At 42.0% G+C, this 22,135-nt stretch overlaps 1 protein-coding gene across 1 annotated transcript in view; it reads right to left on the bottom strand.

Annotated features, from left to right (window-relative positions):
- HTT (huntingtin) overlaps positions 1–22,135 on the bottom strand; it is a 166,804-nt gene that overhangs the window by 64,244 nt on the left and 80,425 nt on the right. Inside the window, exons 28-35 of the mRNA XM_055245541.2 lie at positions 21,911–22,038; positions 18,703–18,813; positions 6,925–7,002; positions 6,191–6,414; positions 4,552–4,630; positions 4,241–4,402; positions 1,967–2,022; positions 905–1,053 (exon numbers count right to left, since the gene is read on the bottom strand). Of these exons, the coding sequence (XP_055101516.1) occupies positions 905–1,053; positions 1,967–2,022; positions 4,241–4,402; positions 4,552–4,630; positions 6,191–6,414; positions 6,925–7,002; positions 18,703–18,813; positions 21,911–22,038 (987 nt within the window). The remainder of the gene's footprint in view (positions 1–904; positions 1,054–1,966; positions 2,023–4,240; positions 4,403–4,551; positions 4,631–6,190; positions 6,415–6,924; positions 7,003–18,702; positions 18,814–21,910; positions 22,039–22,135) is intronic.

Raw genomic sequence — 22,135 nt, 5'->3', positions numbered from 1 at the left:
CCCTCCAAGTCTGGGAAACCAAACACCTATGCCTTTAATAATCTATACTTTGGCTGTGTGAATCTGAAGCCCTTGTGAGGCCATGGCAAAGACTAACTGGTTTAGCTATGTAAAGACTGAGAGGTCAGCCAAGGCCCTGCCTCACAACATAGCATGGCTGACGCTCTTCTGCACACACGCTGAGTCGAAAAGACTGTAGTAGTGCCATTCTCACATCTGGGGGTTTGCAAGGGTCTTAGGATGTGTCCCTGTCAAAGTTCAAAAGCCTAGAGATTCCAGCAAAGGAGTCAGAGACGGGTCAATAGGGCAATGCTGGAAGACCAGTTCAAAAAGCTCAAAGAAAGATTTGCAACTCATTCATAAAACCACACTAGCTCCTTCCACAGGCTGGAGGCTTGCACAGCTGGCCATCTCCTGGGGTTCTTATTTAAGCTCCAGCAAAATCATCAGGCAAAACAGAAAGCCCTGAACCCAAGTCAAAATTATATCTCTAATACCACTGGATGAGAGATCAAAATTTAATTCAAGGCAAGTTCGATTTAAGAATTTTTAGTGTTTCATCGCTTCTTGGCCTTTGGCTAAGATCAAGTGAAGAACTTTTAGTGTTTCTTCTGAATGAACAGGAGCTTTATATTCAGAATCTATCTGTACCTTAGGCTATCTTACTGTTTCTTGAATTTTTTTTCCCTGAGAAGATTACAAATTGCTGAGAGTAAAGAATATGCTCTCTTCTCTTTTGAAACGTCTCTAACCAGTACATTCACATACACAGACGCACAGACATGCATGCAGAGCCTGAGAAGCACACGGCCGCCACTGACAAAGTTCCAAGTGGGTGTATGAAAACGAACACTGGCAAGCACATCATGACACTGAAGATGAAGTGAAAGGTGTGTCCCGTTACCGTGTGTCACAGCCTTCCTTCCACTGGCCATGATGCCATCACAGAGCTGAATGATTTTAGGAATTCCAATGATCTGTTTTGAATGATAGCGTTCATAAGATAGTAATACCAAGAAGAAAAAGATGTTTGGAATGATTGCTTCTGATTCCCTAGAAACAAAAACATCCATTTAGGCCTTTCTTTTAAAATTAAGATACATATCAATATAAGCAACATAAAATAATTGATGATTCAACCTTGACAGCAAGCGCACATTAAGCTAACAGGTGTCAGTGATCTACTCTAACCCCATCCCTGCCACAGTGCATCCCATCTGTGCCCTCGTGCAGAGCCGGGACACGTGTAAAGGTTCGGAGGGAGCAGGCAGAAGGCACCTGACGGCACAGGGGCACAGCAGCTACGATCTTCCTAGCTCTCCTCTGCCTCTTTGCTCTTGAAGAAATTAAAACTCAAAAGAGAAAAAGTAACTTGCCCCAAAACACAGTGCAGGTGTCACGTAATTAGAATAAACACTATGTTTCCAGACCCCAGGGAATCTGGAAACACTTTCCTTCTGCACTAAATTTTCCTAATTACAGTATTTATTAAGCATTTCAGGTACTAAAAGAATTTTAACTTTCAATAATTATAAACTTGTAATGGACCAGCAAGAAGTATTAAAACCTCAACATCTAGCAAGAAAAAGCTGCAGAGAATACAAGTGCATAATAATTACTGAAGACAACCTTATATAAAAACTGCTTTCTCGAAGAAGATTTAAAAACTAGTGCTCCACCACAAGATTTCACTCCGCCATCTGTCAACACAATTAAATGCTTTGAAATGTGCAACGAAAACTGACAACATATGGAATTTTCAGATACATAACTACTTCCAAACAAGTCTTGAGATATACATTAATTTTTAAGAGAAGCAAAAATGCACAGTAGGTTAATCAGATTTCCATTTAAAGAAAGCAGCAAAAATGCCTAACAGTAGTTTAAACATTCATCTTAATAACCTAAATTACATGTAAGTACACAAGAAGGAGAAAAAACATCTAAAATAATAAAGTGCTATTACCTGAACTGGCCCACTTCAATATATTCAAACTGTTTCAATACAAAGCCAATAAACACCTACAGGAAGGAAAATAAAATTTCACATCAATAATAGGATTAAAATGTAAAAACCAGGCTTCTTTTCCTCCTGCTTATCTGCATAAATTTTAAATAAATTTCTTGACAGCTGATAAATTTGACTATAAGCATAACTCTATTCTGAAATCAGCCTAGATAATTGCAGAACACATCCAGGAATCCCCTCAACAACTTTACTACACCCTGAGGTGAAATCTCATTGGAAAAACAAATAATAAATTCCAAGAGACATCAGACAATACCCAAAAGTACACCTTGGGGACTCATCTGTTCCCGTTAATGGCAGACAGGGTGGCAGATTCCCTGAAACTGGTTTAGTAATAAGATATCCAAAGGAGTCGACCTTCGTCCCCCCACCATCTGAGAAGCAACATGTAAGGGCTGCACGGGAGCCAGTTTTGTGTCACGCTGTATTCCCTGCAGCTGTCAGCTTTCCCCAACCTGAAGGGGAGCTTCCATGGATAAAGCATGGAGCATATGGCCTGGCTTTCTCAGAGCCTCTGGGCAGAATGCAAACATACAGCAGGTGCTCAATAAATCATTATCAGCATAGAGTTCAATGGTTTGTCTGTTCTAGTGTTCTATTCTTGTTCATAAAACTGTCACTGTATTGAATCTTAAGAACTGGGAGAAAGGGGACCGGTTGATGAAAGGCAATCAGAACAAACATGAAACCAGAGCAGTCTTTGTTCTTACTAGAATGGAACAAATCAGGGCTCTGGCTTCCCTTGGGGTACCCCTGCCCCCTGAGAGCCTATTCCTCTAAGCCCCTGCTGCCCACAGCCATAGACCAGGGCTTCTCCCCAGGCAGCCTCCTAGTGTCAAAGGAAAGGAAAAGAAGTTCCCAATGCATATTTCCTGAGGAGAGCAATGGCCCATTTAGACGGATTTTCTTCGGATAGGTTTTGTGAAAGAAGGATCCAAGCATCAGGCCAAGGCAAAGCCCACCCCTTGACGCCTCTTTCATTAAAAGCAGACCCCAGGCCAGGTGCGGTGGCTCACGCCTGTAATCCCAGCATTTTGGGAGGCCGAGGCAGGCAGATCACGAGGTCAGGAGATCGAGACCATCCTGGCTAACACGGTGAAACCCCATCTCTACTAAAAATACAAAAAATTAGCCAGGCGTTGTGGTGGGTGCCTGTAGTCCCAGCTACTCAGGAGGCTGACGCAGGAGAATGGCGTGAACCCAGGAGGCAGAGCTTGCAGTGAGCCGAGATCACGCCACTGCACTCCAGCCTGGGTGACAGAATGAGACTCCATCTCAAAAAAATAAAAAACAAACAAACAAACAAAAAAAAACAAGCAGATACCACCCCAATACCCACTGTGGGAAATCAGTGTTGACCGAGTGCCCTCAGTTCTCCTAGGGAAACAGACCCTTTCAGGTGAGTAACAGTGCTAACAGGATTAACAGATTTACATCTAGAAGGAAATAGAGAAGTATAATATTTCTAACTCAAAAATATTCCTACCCCACATAAGAAAGTAGCCCAAGATCATGGCTCAAAAATGACAGTTAAATTTTGACGATGAAAAGGCAGTTTCATCTGCAGTGATTTAACTGGGACGAATCTTGAGGAAAATGTGCATCATGAAGGGACAGGACTAGCCAGAATCTGGTGCCTGCAGCAACTACAGGAGGAAGGCAATGCAGCCAAGAGGGGAAGAGTGCAAATGCTTGTGCAGAGCCACAAAGCTCCCACATGGACTCCAGGAGCACGGGTCTCAGTTACTGTCCTGCTAAATTCCATTCCTTTTTAAAGAGGTAAGCTAACCTGTTAGATAGCTTGAAACTGCAGATGACCAATTATGGTAATAATTGATAATCCGTTTAAACTAACTCTCTAGATTTTGCAAAAATGTTCCCCAAACAATAAATCTTAATTATATCTCACTATTTAAATTCAAACTTATTTTGGAGGGGAGGCAAGTGGATGGGACAAACCTTTGGAAATCCCTAACAGCCAACCCCAGGTTAGCCTTGAGTCCAGGGAGTTGGGGCAAGGATGTCGACTTGCTGAGGCTGGCTATGCCCTGGGCCTTGTGCACCAGCTAAGTGCATGAGAAAGATAAGCAGCAGCAACTGATGAGGGAAAAATGCAGACCACATTTCTTTAAAGTAGATTTCAGTGTCTTTTAGGGTAATTTGTACAAAATTAGGAACAGGTATGATGGATGAAAGATAAAAGTGACAAACCTGATCTGAATCCAGAAGACAGTAATTAACCCGTAACTGAACCAGCTGCGCCAGCAAATCTAAAACCTGCTTCTGTAACTGCACAGATGTTGTTGTCGTGTACTGTTTTAAAGCTTTTATAACAAGAGGTTCAAACAAACGAATGTGATTATGAATAGCATTCTATAAAAAAAAAAAAAAAAAAAAAGAAAGAATCCATAAGTGAGCCTTCAACTAAAAGCTTCAAGCAAAATACCTGGAAAGTCTCAGCTCCAGTTTCATCTCTAGCACTGACACGCCTGAGTTCACATGCCACAAACGGCACCATTTACCTTATCTGCACGGTTCTTTGTGACACTCGTGAGGTTTGTCTTCAACTGGGTAGACACTTTCTGGAGGACATCAAACCATCTGCCAAATGGGAATAAAAGGGAAGCAGAGAATGAGAATAATCTCCTCTGCACTCAGATATACTCCTGTTCAAACCAATTTCACATTCACACGATCAGAACGTGTCAGACTGGGAAACAACTTGAAAGGCCACTCAGTGTGGCAGCATCACCCTCTTGAGATAATGACACTCTATTTAGAGTTTACAGCTGCCTGACAGCCATCAAGTCTCGTCACCCGCAGAAGGCTACTCAAGTCTGAGCTTTTTTCTGCTACAGGAAACTGACTACTCAGCCTAGTCTTAAGTGAGATTTGAGAGAAAGGTGAAGTCATTTAAAAGATCAGTAATCTAGAAGAAATCACATTTTTTTGGAGGACAACCCTTTAAAATATTTACATCAATGATATCCTTTCTAAGAAACATATATGAAATTAACCCAAACATGCACACATGCTTATTAATACCCCAAATGGTTACAGAAAGCATTGAAACAGACTTACTCCTGAAATTCCAATATATAGTAAGTACGTCACTAACATACAGCCTGGAACATGGGTATTTTCCTTGACTCTTGACTCTAGTGTTTTAATTGTAGTTATTTAATCGCTAAATTTATAAAAGGAAAAACAACAGATTCTATTATTGCTACCATACAGATTAGCAACTCAAATACCTGTTCATACTTATGGCAATTTAAGAAGTCCTGTATTCCAGGCATTAAAAACACAAACATAAATTTAAGTGAAAAGAGGCTGGGCATGGTGGCTCACGCCTGTAATCCCAGCATTTTGGGAGGCCAAGACAGGCAGATCATGAGGTCAGGAGATCGAGACCATCCTGGCTAACATGGTGACACCCCGTCTCTACTAAAAATACAAAAAAAATTAGCCAGGCATGATGGTGGGCGCCTGTAGTCCCAGCTACTCGGGAGGCTGAGGCAGGAGAATGGCGTGAACCCAGGAGGTAGAGTTTGCAGTGAGCTGAGATTGCACCACTGCACTCCAGCCTGGGTGACAGAGCGACTCCATCTCAAAAAAAAAAAAAAAAAAATTTAAGTGAAAAGAGACTTCTAGTCATAAAGTTGACAAAACACAAGGTAATATATCCAAGATGCTTCTACGACCTTCACACACCTCTAAACACCAGTACTACTGTGCTGCAATGAAGCTGTTCTTTCATCCTTGTTACAGGCCTGAAAAGTGCCACCAACACATGCCACACCACTCTACAGGTCCTGTGCTTTGAATGGGTGGGGACACTATGAACTGCATTCTGGTTTGCTGACACACTTTGGCAATGAGAGCTGGCTGCTTCTCAGCCCACTCAGTGTTCCTCCTCTACCCCCACCTCTGAGATGTGTAAGTCCCAAGCCCACCTCACTCACTGGCCACACACTTCTTGGAAGGCTGGGCTATGCCTTAAATCATCTTTGCATCAACCATATTTCCTAGAGTTCTTTGAATACAGCAGACTATTAGAAGATGTTCGCTAACATTTTTCGTTCTTATTCTTTTACAAAGTATTTCCTGCTTGCTCTTTCGTGCTTCCACCAACGACAGCATTCTTGCCACAACTGTTACCCCGAGGTGTCGTGCTCCTGCTCCGCCTGCACCATGTTCCTCAGGCTGGCGTCAGCGAGGGCCTGGGTGAAGTGGGTGTACGGGGCCATGAAGCAGTAGTGGTACAAGCCTGGCCTCACACTGGAGGAGCCAAGGCGCTGTGCTCGGCCTTGTGACTTGCTGGGGTTGGAAGATAAGCCGTCAAACTGGGAGGCCAAGTTTGTCCCAAAGAGAGTCTTCAACAACTACAGTGAAAAAAATGAGGCATCAACAATGTGGTATGAACAACACTTTTAAGAATCTACCACACAAATATCAAATTCATCTGTAAATAACTGGATATGTTGGCAAAGATTCACAACGTGAAATTCTTCCTGTGAATCACTATTGACACCTCGTGAGATATTGTATGAAGTGCTGTTTGTACCTTAAATAGGAGTTTTGGGTTTCCTGACCATTCTAAATGAGACTGAGCATTCTAAACAAAACCCCCGAGGGACTGGAAGTTAACTAGCGAGGTTGCAGGGGAGCTTCTGATGTCCTTTGCCCTCCACAGTGACAGCCCTCGTCCTCCTGGGGAGTGAAGGGAAGGATGGCCTCTCGGCTCAATCATGGAGTGAGCCGAAAAGTGCTATGCTGGACCCCACAATCCTCCCAGCTGATTACACCACCAGCACCTGCTTCTTAAGGAGTAGCAGCGTTTTGTCGTCATACCCGAAAGTCTTAACAGAACAGGAAAAGAATGAAGCTCTTACTTGTTGAACACAAACAGTTGCCATCATTGGTTCTCGACTAAAGCAGGATTTCAGGTATCCTAGGATCTCTTCAACACACTGTGGAAAGAACAGTGAGACATTAAGTGACTCAGAGATGACCCATTATTGTACGAATCCTAGACAGAAATCAAAGGTACAAGATAACTTCCATTTAAATCGTGTAAATAGTAGAGGAAAATCAGAGGAAGGTTTTCGATTTCTTATTTTGAACAGTCAGTAAAAAGTCTTGAAATCCAAGTTATATACATTACAACCATTCTTTCATGCATCTATGTATCTGTTCATTCACTCATTAATTCAATAAACTGTTATCAAGCACCTATTGTCTACTAGGTATCCAGTCCTGTTCTCAGGGCAGGAATTCAGAAGTGTGCAAAGCAGCTAAGAGCCCTGCATCTGTAGAGCCCCTGAATATGTTCAGTGAACACAACTATGATACAGCAATGTGTGATTTACCACAAATTAGTCCTAGAATTGTCTTACAGTGATCTGCAAAAATGACCAAACAACTACCTTAATGTTACTATTCTCACAAGCATTTTTATCAACATCTATAACGAGATGTACAGCTCCCAATGTCCTTTTTAAGAATCAAGAATGGGCTGGGAGCAGTGGCTCACGCCTGTAATCCCAGCATTTTGGGAGGCCGAGGCAGGTGCATCACTTGAGGTCAGGAGTTCGAGACCAGCCTGACCAATATAGTGAAACCCCATCTCTACTAACAATACAAAATTAGCCAGGCATGGTGGCGCACACCTGTAATCCCAGCTACTTGGGAGGCTGAGGCAGGAGAATCGCTTGAACCAGGGAGGCGGAGGTTACAGTGAGCCGAGATGGTGCCATTGCACTGGAGTTGTTACCTGGGCAACAAGAGCGAAAGTCTATCTCAAAAAAAAAAAAGAATCAAGAAAGAAGATGCTAACTCGAAGAGCACCACCAATCTAGGCATTCAGAATGCACAGCCTGTTTCACCACTGCCTGGCTAATCATGAACCAGTTTCCATCAGCTGCTAAAAGCCAATACCAATTAGACTGAAAATGCCTCTCTCTCCACTTGTTTAACAAAATATCCTCTACTAATAAGCAATAGATTCTTGTTGGTTTCAAATACTCAAGGGCCACACATTTTTAAAATTCTGATGTGCTCAAATTATATTCTAAATGTTTAAGGTTGTTCTTGTCGGAATTGAATTTGTCACACGTCACTTTTTGTTTTTACTAGCTCCCAGCAGATACCCAATACATGTTAACCGAAAAAAATTACAAATAGAGCCTGTGAATCACTATTTGTCTAACAAAGGACTTTAACAAATGTGTATGGAATGCTTGATGTGCACCAGAAACTGAAGCCCTGGAAAAGGTGAGAAAGCATGCTGTTTCTGGCCTTTCGAGAGCTCCCCAAGTACCAGGGAACCAGGGCTCTGCTACAAATACTAATATCCAATATAATAGAGCGAGACTTCCACTACTGAGCACAATGAGGGTGAGGGACTGGGTTTACCCTCCTGCCTGAAACAACCAAAGCAAACCAAAAAACAAAACAGACAAAACCCAGAGTCCTCAAGACACTGGACATCAGCAATGAAGGACAGTGATCCCTGGGAGACAAGAGACTAAGCCCTATGGCTGTCCCAACTCACTGCTTTGAGAGAGTTCCTAGGCTGTGGCACAAGGAGGAGGGACAGGCAACCCTCTGAATTGAAGAGGTGCTGAGAATCTAAGGAGACCAAGACAGCCACAGTTCATAAGACAGAGCACCAGAGAAGAGAAAATAAGACAGACAGAGCTCCGGAGATCTGGGGAAGGTCCTCCTCGAGTACTCAGCAGAGCTGTGTGTGTGAGAAAACTCCCTGAGGCCAGGGAGAGAAGCATCAGAAAGGATTACAAGGAGCAGTGCTCAGCGCTCACACAGGGCTAGAAAGTCACTGTTCTCAGCAGGCACACTGGAAAACCCAAACTTTCTGGTTCGTTAGGTAGAGTACTCAGGATGGTCTTGCCTCCTAAGCACTCTACCTAATTATTCCTAAAGAGGAATAATTAGTCCAAAAAAAAAATTAGTCCTAGACTAAGCACTGCTCCAACCCATCTGACAAATTATAAAGCAAGACCCAAAAGAGTAAACCATCTGCATGTAACTCAACTAACCTCAGAACAAAGCTCAAGAAGATCTATGGGAACACAAAAATACATAGCATCCAACAAAGTAAAATTCACAATGTTGGGCATCCAATCAAAAATTGGCAGCCATGCAAAGAGGCAGGAAAACACAATCCAAAACGAGGAGTATCAATCAACCAATCAAAAACACCAAGAACTGGGAAGTTATTAGAAGATCTTAGAACTAGCAGAGGAGGACATTAAAACAGTTATTACAATTGTGTTCACAAAGCTAAACAGAGACACAGGGAGACATTTTTAAAAGACCTAAATCAAACTTCTAGAGATAAAAACACAATTAGTGATATACACTGAACAGGGGCCAGACACGGTGGCTCATGCCTATAATCCCAACACTTTGGGAGACTGAGGCAGATGAATCACCTGAGGTCAGGAGTTCAAGGCCAGTTTGGCCAACATGGTGAAACCCCATCTCTAATAAAAATACAAAAATTAGCTGGGTGTGGTGGCACGTGCCTGTAGTCCCAGCTATTCGGGAGGCTGAGGCAGAAGAATCGCTTGAGCCTGGGAGGTGGAGGTTGCAGTGAGCAGACATCACACCACTAAACTCCAGCCTAGGCAACAGAGTGAGACTGTTTCAAAAACAAAAAAAATACGCTGGACAGGATTAACAACAGATTAGACACTGTAGAAGAAAAGATTAGAGAACTTGAAAACACAGTAATAGAAACTACACGAAACAGAGAACACATAAAACAATCAAACACTGAAAAGAGCATCAGTAATCTATGGGACAACACTAAGCAATCATTCAGGAAATCACAGCCCCTTTAAGAGAGGGAAAAAAGGAGGGGGAAAGGGCAGAAAAAAAATCTTTGAAGAAATAATGGCCTAGTCGGGTGCAGTGGCTCACGCCTGTAATCCCAGCACTTTGGGAGGCCCAGGCAGGCGGATCATGAGGTCAGGAGATTGAGACCATCGTGGCTAACATGGTGAAACCTCGTCTCTACTAAAAATACAAAAAATTAGCCAGGCGTGGTGGCGGGCGCCTGTAGTCCCAGCTACTTGGGAGGCTGAGGCAGGAGAATGGCTTGAACCCGGGAAGTGAAGCTTGCAGTGAGCCAAGATAACGCAGCACTGCACTCCAACCTGAGCGACAGAGTGAGACATTGTCTCAAAAAAAAAAAAAAAAAAACAATGGCCTAAAATTTTCCAAACTTTAAAAATACTATGAAGCCACAGACCCAAGCTCAATAAACTCAGGCACAAGAAACACAAGATATAAAAAAACTACATCAGGGCATATCATTACCAAATCACCCAAAACAGACAGTATAAAGTCTGTCACCCATGCTGGAGTGCAGTGGCATGATCATGGCTCTCTGCAGCCTCAACCCCCCAGGCTCAAGCAATCCTCCCACTTCAGCCCCGAGTAGCCGGCAAAAGAAAACTCCAACACATAATACATTTCAATTATGTATAAAAATGAGTATGGAATAAATAAGGATTAGAAGACAAGAAAAACAAAATATTAACTGTCAAGAATGTGGAATTATTATTTTTTATTCCTAGTGTTGCTATTTAGAAAAAGAAAATGATTCTATTTTAATTCTAAGGTCCCTGCGCCTTTAAATCCTGGAACTAGGTAAACTCACAGAAGTCTGAAGAAAACCTGCTCACACCCGTCGCCACATCAAGCTCACCTCTCCAGCTACACTTGTGCTCAGACCCCAACACCCAGTCCCGCACACATCCAGAGGCCTACGCATGTTGGTGCAGGGGCTCTGATGCGTTTACCTAAGCAAGATCACAGATAAGGCTCAATAGTTTGTATATCTCAAGCCTGGCCTGACAATCTAAGCATCTGGATATCTTTCCAGCTGCCTCAGAACTGCTGTGTGGCAGAAAGAGATCTGAAACCTTGCCATGCTGTGAGTCAGTGAGGGAGATTCCTCAAAACAGGGGCCAGGTGCAAACGAGAACCTGTGAAAGCTTCTACCCTACATATCCTCCTCCAAAAGACCATGGATAAAAACTCAACAATTAAGCAGGTGAGGCTTCCAAAGTACAAACAAAGGGATATACGAGAAAGCTAAAATGGGCCTCTGTCATGAAACAGCAAAAAAGATGAACTTAGAAAAACAAAAAAGGAGAGGTGAGTAAATCTACCTTTAACTGTAAAGACACAGGCCAGAGAATAAGATGCTTAATTATCTAGTTATTCTTATGCCAAACGTAAAAATTTTCAGAGATGAGCTTATTATCTATATGTACCTTTAAAAATATATAGATACACACACAACCATCTGGCTGATTTCAGGAATATAAAGATCAACTAACGTCAATCTTCATTAAATTGTGACTTGTTAGTAATTTACTTTTATTATTTGGATAAGGCAGCATTTGATACATTCACTGACTGTAATTGAAAAATAGCCATTTCTATGTATGACAGTCAGAATAATAAGGTAAAAAAAACCCACAACGAAAAAGAAAATCTTATTATTTAAAGAATCCCATCTAGATGATGTTTATTTTGGTATATCTCACATTCAAATTTAAAACATGTAGTATTTTCCATTTTGCTAAAATGTGTTATACATGGAGACTGCTGGCCACTAAAGACTACTTATTAAGCACAGTGGTTTAGGGCAAAGAGAGGGAGATCTGAAAATATGGCTGGGCGTGGTGGCTGACGCCTGTGATCCCAGCACTCTAGGAGGCTGAGGCGGGTGGATCACAAGGTCAGGAGTTCAAGACTAGCCTGGCCAACGTGGTGAAACCCCATCTCCACTAAAAATACAAAAAATTAGCCGGGCGTGGTGGCAGGTGCCTGTAATCCCAGCTACTCCAGAGGCTGAGGTAGGAGAATCGCTTGAACCCAGAAGGCAAAGGTTGCAGTGGGCCGAGATTCTGCCAATGCACTCCAGCCTGGGCGACAGAGCAAGACTCCACCTCAAAAAAAAAAAAGAAGGTATGCTTCCAAAATGGCCGAATAGGAACAGCTCCAGTCTACAGCTCCCAGTGAGACCGACGCAGAAGACAGGTGATTTCTGCATTTCCAACTGAGGTACCTAGTTCATCTCACTGGGACTGGTTGGACAGTGGGTGCAGCCCACGGAAGGCAAGCCGAAGCAGGGCGGGGCGTTGCCTCACCCAGGAAGCACAAGGGGTCGGGGGATTTCCCTTTCCTAGCCAAGGGAAGCCCTGAGTGACTGTACCTGAAGGAGCGGTACACTCCTACCCAAATACTGCGCTTTTCCCACAGTCTTCACAACCAGCAGACCAGGAGATCCTCTCTTGTGCCTGGCTCAGCGGGTCCCACGCCCATGAGGCCTTGCTCACTGCTAGCGCAGCAGTCTGAAATCGACCTGGGATGTGGGAGCTTGGCCGGGGGAAGGGCGTCCACCACTGCTGAGGCTAGAGTAGGCGGTTCTATGCTCACAGTGTAAACAAAGCAGCAGTGAAGTCGAACTGGGCAGAGCCCACTGCAGCTCAGCAAGGCCTACTGCCTCTCTAGATTCCACCTCTGGGGGAAGGGCACATCTGAACAAAAGGCAGCAGACAGCTTCTCCAGACTTAAACATACCTGCCTGATAGCTCTGAAGAGAGCAGTGGTTCTCCCAGTATGGCATTCAAGCTCCGATAACGGACAGACTGCCTCCTCAAGTGGGTCCCTGACCCCCATGTAGCCTGACTGGGAGACATCTCCCAGTAGGGGCCAACAAACACCTCATACAGGCAGACACCTTCGTGCTCTGGGACGATGTTTCCAGAGGAAGGATCAGGCAGCAATATTTGCTGTTCTGCAGCCTCCGCTGGTGATGCCCAGGCAAACAGGGCCTGGAGTGGACCTCCAGCAAACTCCAACAGACCTGCAGCTGAGGGGTCTGTCTGTTAGAAACAAAACTAACAAACAGAAAGGAATAGCATCAACATCAACAAAAAGGACATCCACACCAAAACCCCATTCGTAGGTCACCAACATCAAAGACCAAAGGTAGATAAAACCACAATGATGGGGAGAAACCAGAGAAGAAAGGCTGAAAATTCCAAAAACCAGAACACCTCTTCTCCTCCAAAGGAACACAACTCCTCACCAGCAAGGGAACAAAACTGGATGGAGAATGAGTTTGATGAACTGACAGAAGTAGGCTTCAGAAGGTTGGTAATAACAAACTTCTCCGAGCTAAATAAAGGAGCATGTTCTAACCCATCATAAGGAAGCTAAAAACCTTGAAAAAATGTTAGACTAATGGCTAGAATAACCAGTGTAGAGAAGAGCTTAAATGACCTGATGGAGCCGAAAACCACAGAATGAGAATTTCGTGAAGCATACACAAGCTTCAACAGCTGATTCGATCAAGTGGAAGAAAGGATATCAGTGATTGAAGATCAAATTAATGAAATAAAGTGAGAAGACAAGATTAGAGAAAAAACAGTGAAAAGAAATGAACCAAGCCTCCAAGAAATATGCGACTATGTGAAAAGACCAAATCTATGTTTGATTGGTGTACCTGAAAGTGATGGGGAGAATGGAACCAAGTTAGAAAACACTCTTCAGGATATTATCCAGGAGAACTTCCCCAACCTAGCAAGGCAGACCAACATTCAAATTCAGGAAATACAGAGAACACCACAAAGATACTCCTCTAGAAGAGTAGCCCCAAGACACATAATCGTCAGATACACCAAGACTGAAATGAAGGAAAAGGGCAGCCAGAGAGAAAGGTTGGGTTACCCACAAAGGGAAGCCCATCAGACTAACAGCGGATCTCTCTGCAGAAATCCTGCAAGCCAGAAAAGAGTGGGAGCCAATATTCAACATTCTTTAAAAAAAGTATTTTCAACCCAGAATTTCATATCCAGCCCAACTAAGCTTCATAAGTGAACAAGAAATAAAATCCTTTACAGACACGCAAATGCTAAGAGATTTTGTCACCACCAGGCCTGCCTTACAAGAGCTCCTGAAGGAAGCACTAAACATGGAAAGGAACAACCAGTACCAGCCACTGCAAAAACATGCCCAATTGTAAAGACTACCAACGCTATGAAGAAACTGCATCAGTTAACGGGCAAAATAACCAGCTAGCATTATAATGACAGGATCAAATTCACACATAACAATATTAACCTTAAATGTAAATGGGTTAAATGCCCCAATTAAAAGACACAGACTGGCAAATTGGATAAAGAGTCAAGACCCATCTCACATGCAAAGACACTCATAGGCTCAAAATAAAGGGATGGAGGAAGATCTACCAAGCAAATGGAAAGCAAAAAAAAGGCAGGGATTGCAATCCTAGTCTCTGATAAAACAGACTAAATCAACAAAGATCAAAGGAGACAAAGGAGACAAAGGCCATTACATAATGGTAAAGGGATCAATTCAACAAGAAGAGCTAACTATCCTAAATATATATGCACCCAATACAGGAGCACCCAGATTCATGAAGCAAGTTCTTAGAGACCTACAAAGAGACTCCCACATGGTAATAGTGGGAGACTTTAACACCCCACTGTCAATATTAGGCAGATCAATGAGCCAGAAAATTAACAAGGATATCCAGGACTTGAACTCAGCTCTGGACCAAGCGGACCTAATAGACATCTACAGAACTCTGCACCCCAAATCAACAGAATATACATTCTTCTCAGCACCACATCGCACTTATTCTAAAATTGCCCACATAGTTGGAAGTAAAACACTCCTCAGCAAATGTAAAAGAACAGAAGTCACAACAAACTGTCTCTCCGACCACAGTGCAAATTAGAACTCAGGATTGAGAATCTCGCTCAAAACCACACAACTACATGGAAACTGAACAACCTGCTCTTGAACGATTACTGGGTAAATAACAAAATGAAGGCAGAAATAAAAATTTTCTTTGAAACCAATGAGAACAAAGACACAACGTACCAGAATCTCTGGGACACATTTAAAGCAGTGTGTAGAGGGAAATTTATAGCACCAAATGCCCACAAGAGAAAGGAGGAAAGATCTAAAATCGACACCCTAACATCACAATTAAAAGAACTAGAGAAGCAAGAGCAAACAAATTCAAAAGCTAGCAGAAGACAAAAAATAACTAAGATCAGAGCAGAACTAAAGGAGATAGAGATACAAAAAAACCCTACAAAAAAAATCAATGAATCCAGGAGCTGATTTTTTGAAAAGACCAATAAAATAGGCAGACCGCTAGCAAGACTAATAAAGAAAAGAGAGAAGAATCAAATAAACTCAATAAAAAATGATAAAGGGGATATCACCACCGATCCCACAGAAACACAAACTACCATCAGAGAATACTATAAACATCTCTACCCAAATAAACTAGAAAATCTAGAAGAAATGGATAAATTCCTGGACACATACACCCTCCCAAGACTAAAACAGGAAAAAGCTGAATCTCTGAATACACCAATAACAGGTTCTAAAATTGAGGCAATAGTTAATGGCCTACTAACCAAAAAAAGTCCAGGACGGATTCACAGCCAAATTCTACCAGAGGTACAAAGAGGAGCTGGTACCATTCCTTCTGAAACTATTCCAATCAATAGAAAAAGAGAGAATCCTCCCTAACTCATTTTATGAGGCCAGCATCATCCTGATACCAAAGCCTGGCAGAGACGCAACCAAAAAAGAGAATTTTAGGTCAATATCCCTGATGAACATCGATGTGAAAATCCTCAATAAAATACTGGCAAACTGAATCCAGCAGCACATCAAAAAGCTTACCCACCACAATCAAGTCAGCTTCATCCCTGGAATACAAGGCTGGTTCAACATATGCAAATCAATAAACGTAATCCATCACATAAACAGAACCAACAACAAAAACCATATGATTATCTCAATAGATGCAGAAAAGGCCTTCAACAAAATTCAACAGCCTTTCATGTAAAAACTCTCAATAAACTAGGTATCGATGGAACATATCTTAACATAGTAAGAGCTATTTATGACAAACCCACAGCTAATATCATACTGAATGGGCAAAAACTGGAAGCATTCCCTTCAAAAACCGGCACAAGACAAGGATGCCCTCTCTCACCACTCCTATTCAACATAGTATTGGAAGTTCTGGCCAGGGCAATCAGGCAAGAGAAAGCAATAAAGAGTATTCAAATAGGAAGAGAGGAAGTCAAATTGTCTCTGTTTGCAGATGACATGATTGTATATTTAGAAAACCCTATTGTTTCAGCTCAAAATCTCCTTAAGCTGATAAGCAACTTCAGCAAAGTCTCAGGATACAAAATCAATGTGCAAAAATCACAAGCATTCCTATACACCAATAACAGACAAACAGAGGGCCAAGTCATGAGTGAACTCCCATTCACAAATGCTACTAAGGGAATGAAATACCTAGGAATACAACTTACAAGGCATGTGAAGGACCTCTTCAAGGAGAACTACAAACCACTGCTCAAGGAAATAAGAGAGGACACAAACAAATGGAAAAACATTCCATGTTCATGGATAGGAAGAATCAATATCATGAAAATGGCCTTACTGCCCAAAGTAATTTATAGATTCAGTGCTATCCCCATCAAGCTACCACTGACTTTCTTCACAGAATTGGAAAAAACTATTTTAAACTTCATATGGAACCAAAAAAGAGCCTGCATAGCCAAGACAATCCTGGGCTAGAAGAACAAAGCTGGAGGCATCACACTACCTGACTTCAAACTATACTACAAGGCTACAGTAACCAAAACAGCATGGTACTGGTACCAAAACAGACATATAGACCAATGGGACAGAACAGAGGCCTCAGAAATAACACCACACATCTACAATCATCTGATCTTTGACAAACCTGACACACATAAGCAATGGGGAAAAGATTCCCTATTTAATAAATGGTGTTGGGAAAACTGGCTAGCCACATGCAGAAAACTGAAACTGGACCCCTTCTTTATACCTTATACAAAAATCAACTCAAGATGGATCAAAGACTTAAACATAAGCCCTAGGACCATAAAAATCCTAGAAGAAAACCTGGGCAATAATATTCAGGACATAGGCATAGGAAAAGACTTCATGTCTAAAACACCAAAAGCAATGGCAACAAAAGCCAAAATTGACAAATGGGACCTATTAAACTAAAGAGCTTCTGCACAGCAAAAGAAACTATCATCAGAGTGAATAGGCAACTTACATAATGGGATAAAATTTTTGCAACTTATCCATCTGACAAAGGGCTAATATCCAGAATCTACAAAGAACTTAAACAAATTTACGGAAAAAAAGCAAACAACCCCAACAAAAAATGGACAACGGATATGAACAGTCACTTCGCAAAAGAAGACATTTATGCAGCCAACAGACATATGAAAAAATGCTCATCACCACTGGTCATTAGAGAAATGCAAATGAAAATCACAATGAGATACCATCTCACGCCAGTTAGAATGGCGATCGTTAAAAAGTCACTAAACAACAGATGCTGGAGAGGTTGTGGAAAAATAGGAACACTTTTACACTGTTGGTGGGAGTGTAAATTAGTTCAACCATTGTGGAAGACAGTGTGGCGATTCCTCAAAGGTCTAGAACTAGAAATACTATTTGACCCAGCAATCCCATTACTGGGCATATACCCAAAGGATTATAAATCATTCTACGATAAACACACATGCACACGTACGTTTATTGTGGCACTAGTCACAATAGCAAAGACTTGGAACCAACTTGAATGTCCATCAATGATAGACTGGATTAAGAAAATGTGGCACATATACACCATGGAACACTATACAACCATAAAAAAGGATGAGTTCATGTCCTTTGCAGGGACATGGATGAAGCTGGAAACCATCACTCTCAGCAAACTATCACAAGATGATAAAACCAAACACTGCATGTTCTCACTCATAAGTGGGAACTGAACAATGAGAACACATGGACACAGGGAGGGGAACATCACACACCGGGGCCTGTGGGGAGTGAGGGGACTAGAGGAGGGATAACATTAGGAGAAATACCTAATGTAGGTGACAGGTTGATGGGTGCAGCAAACCATCATGGCACGTGTATACCTATGTAACAAAACTGCACATTCCGCACATGTAACCCAGAACTTAAAGTATAATAAATAAATAAATAAATAAATAAAAATAAAACTGAAATTAGCCACCAAATAAAAGAAAAAGAAAATCTATGAGACTTTTAACTCAGGCTCTGCCACTGACTTTCTGTGAGATAAGTCAGAGACTATCTCTGTCAGAGAATATGACTGTCAACCCCAGCTCTGTTACTTCCTCAGGCACAAAAGAGCAAGTCACACCTCCCGCCCCGCCCCCTCCCCCATCTGTTTTGCCCCTTTCTACTTGAAAAGGTCAAATTAAGAAATAAAGGACTCTATAAACACATTTTGAAACCCATTAATTTTCTAAACTAAACTGGGTCTAAGCTAATACATGATAACAGACAAAAATAGAATACAAATAGAACCTTCCACCTAAACTTCACGGCTAAGGCAGAGTCAGACTCAGGTCCTGTGATGCAAGCACGTGGGGCAGGGAGGAGTCGCCCGGAGGCACCCTGGAGAACCGGGCTCCATCCTAGATGAACTCAGCCCAGAGGACGCACATCAAGTGTGCCAGCCACAACTCAAGGAGAAAAAACAAGACACAAACCTTCCCAATGTCCTGCAGTGTGGCCAGCTCTAGGATCTGAGAAAGAACATCCAAGGCTGAGCGGAGAAACCCTCCAAACTTTTCCGTGCTGTTCTGAAGATCCAAGGTGACCTTGGGAAGGTGAAGGAGAGAACACACGGTTACTGGCCCTGTCACGATCTCATAATGTACAACCAAAGACACAAACATGGATGGCTGCGGCAGGTGCCTCCACTGTGCGGCGCTGTACACTCACCTTGCAGGGTGTGTCTGCGTGTTTGTTGTCAGCACTGGGAAAATATCTTGGAAAGAAATTCCTTTCAGATAGCTATACAAAAACTACTCTTTCAAAGGCTTTCAGGTTACACTGGGGCTACTGGAAGAAATAATTCCTAACTTTCTTTCATAATGAGAAAAAAAGGGTTAAATGTCCATCATAATCAGTATCTGGTATGTGGTATATCAAAAAATAGAAAATACGAAGTCCTATTCCTTATACATTAGGAACCCTGGGAGAAATCACTGTCAAATTCACATAGGGTTGGTTCAATTTGGATACAATAAAATATTAAATCAGGTGTAAGATGTGTTAAGATTCTAAAGGATTTCATGTAATTAAATTATACAGCAATTCTATTTTACAGACTGAGAGAATGGGTCAGGACCAAAGACATCATGTGTAACAAGAAAGGTAGGGCGAGACTGACTACGAAAATAAATATTGGTAAAGCACTGCCTCAGAAAAGAAGGCGCTCAGTGAACATAAATCTAAGAACCCTTGTGAAAGAGAAGCTTTCTCTGGGCAAAGATAGAATCAGGCAACAGACAGACACAGAAACTGAAAATGTGAGTGGATCTAAATACCATGACTACACTAGTCAACCTGGGTGTGCCCTAAGGCCAGTCAAAGGAAAGAAAAATTCAGCAGTGACACCACTGAGGGTCCAAGGGACGAAGTGATGTGGTGATGTCATGTGAGATGAAGAGCCCAGGGAAGAAAGGGTTCTCCTCCAATGTACACAGCAATCTGACCTCTCCTGGACAACAGGTAAGTGGGAGGGAAAAGAAGGCATGGAATTTGGGAAAGAGAAGCTCACCATGGGAAGGTCTAGCTCTCAAAGAAGGGAAAAGAGGTCATGAGATGAGAATTAAGATGAAAAAGCCTCCAGGTTTTCAAAAGAGCTGCAAAAGTTCTGTGGAGACTCGAAACCAAAACAAGAAACCAGGGAAGACAAAAGGAATCAGAGGAGAGCAGGAAGGGCCACACAAGAAATGGGGAGTGGGGATGCTGAGCAACTCCGCAGAAGGAACCAAGGAAACCAGAGGCAATACTCAAAGATCCAGCAAGACACCCAGGCACTCCAAACACACTTCAGCTGAGAAGCTGCACAGCAGAAGCTGACCGTGGGGATGACAGAGCAAAGGAAACAGGAGTCGAAGATGCCAGGGAGGCCAGAATTATAGCAGAACATGCTGGAGTTCAGGGTATTCAGGAAGGAAAATAATAGACAGCAAGCGCTAGGAGCACAGAAAGGTGCCCTGAAATTCAAGATGATATGAGTTGAAAACAGGTGGAAAAGAAGTATCTTCTCTATGGCATTTTTCAACATGCCGTATTCTGCTTTGGGAGCTGACATGAGAACCATGCAGCTTAGAGAGACTCCAAATCTTGTAAAATATGAAGACTTTTATATCTTCCAAAATTATCAAACATTCTTCAGAAAAGAAGCCACATACGTTTCATAAATGATTTTCAGGGGAAAAAAAACTCATGAGAAGTAACTATTAGTAACAAAAACAGAGGAATACCTGAGGATTCATTTATCAAGAAATGTGCAAGAGCTACGTGAAATAATCTTTAAAGTTTTTTTTAAGTCCTTTAAATTTCATGTGCTTTAAAAAGTTTTGAACAAATAGGAATTTAAAAAGTTTTGAACAAATAGGAAAGCATCCCACATTCTGGACAGGGTGACTTAACATCTGAGGTATAAGTTCTCCCTACATTAATCTACAAGTAGAAGTTGATTCTATTGTTCACATCCCAAAATCAATAAAGAAGAATATCCAGAAAATTCTAAAGAACAACAGGGTAACTGATCCCCTCATAAATACCATGAAGCTACAATAATTAAGAAGTATACTTCTAGCCGGGTGCAGTTGCTCACGCCTGTAATCCCAGCACTTTGGGAGGCCAAGGAGGGAGGATTACTTAAGCCAGGAGCTTGAGGCCAGCCCAGGCAACTTAGGGAGATCCTGTCTCTACAAAAAATGTAAAAATTAGCTGGGTATGGTGGCACATGCCCGTAGTCCCAGGTACTCAGGAGCTGAGGTGGGAGGATCACTTGAGCCCTGGAGGCTGAGACTGCAGGGAGGCATGGTTGCACCACTGCACTCCAATCTGGGGACAGAGCAAGACTCTGTCTAACAAAAAAAAAAAAAAAGGATGCTTCTAATAGATGAGCAGACAGATAGATTGATATAACAAAATAATAAATGAAACTACTGAAACTAGAGAATTATGAGAATGTAAGTAACTCAAGCCAATTAGTGCAGAAAAATTCTTCTGTAAACAGTATTGGGGACAACCAAAAACAAAAATTAAATTGGACGCATACTTCATATCTAACAAATTGCAGATGAATAGAAAATTTTAAAGTTAATAAAAAATGAACTAAAAAACTAAAACATCCCTAGACAGAAAGGCTGGGTCTTGGCAGTAATCTGGTGAACAGTTCCTTACGCTGACATAAACTTTCCCTAGCTGATATCAAGTGGCTCACCACGCCCAGACTATTTGAAACACATGGTTTGTGCAGAATGCCTGCTTTTCTTCTGTGGGTCTGGAATTGTGGCTCACGTTAGGCAGAGGGTACCTGCAGCACCAGCATGTTGCTGTATTTTTGTGTGAGCCTCAAGGGAGGGAAGGAAGCCTGTACATGGATCCCTCCAGACTCCACCAGGGCCACGTCCCCCTATAACCTGGCTGCATATCCTAGCTCTGTCACTGTAATCAATCTTAGCTGTGAGTACAAACAATATGAAAATCCAAAACACCTGTATGATAGAAGCTATCCTAAACAAAGCTGAAAGACAACAAACTTGAAAAAACTAATTGTAACTCATATCTCAAAGGGCTTATACATCCTACAAATCATAAGAAAAACATCAATTATCCATTAGACATACGTATGTATGCATACATATTTTCAAAAGATGCAGAGGCCCATACCTTGTAGTTAGCGTGTGTAGCTTTCAGGACATCATGCAGTTTGAGGTATGAAGGAAGATGATAGAAACTCCCCAGTGATGAGGATTTACTTGTTATAACAGGACCCGAGGTATCAGATTGTCTAGAAGCTTTAAAAATATGCACACAAAAGATAAACTTTCAGATCAAAATAACTTGCCAAGTTTTAAAGAGATTACTGGAAATCATGATTTTTTAAAGTATTCT

Source organism: Symphalangus syndactylus, chromosome 16 (genome assembly GCF_028878055.3).
Source record: "Symphalangus syndactylus isolate Jambi chromosome 16, NHGRI_mSymSyn1-v2.1_pri, whole genome shotgun sequence".
NCBI classification, from domain to species: domain Eukaryota; kingdom Metazoa; phylum Chordata; class Mammalia; order Primates; family Hylobatidae; genus Symphalangus; species Symphalangus syndactylus.
This window is presented reverse-complemented; position numbering and strand designations above follow the sequence as displayed.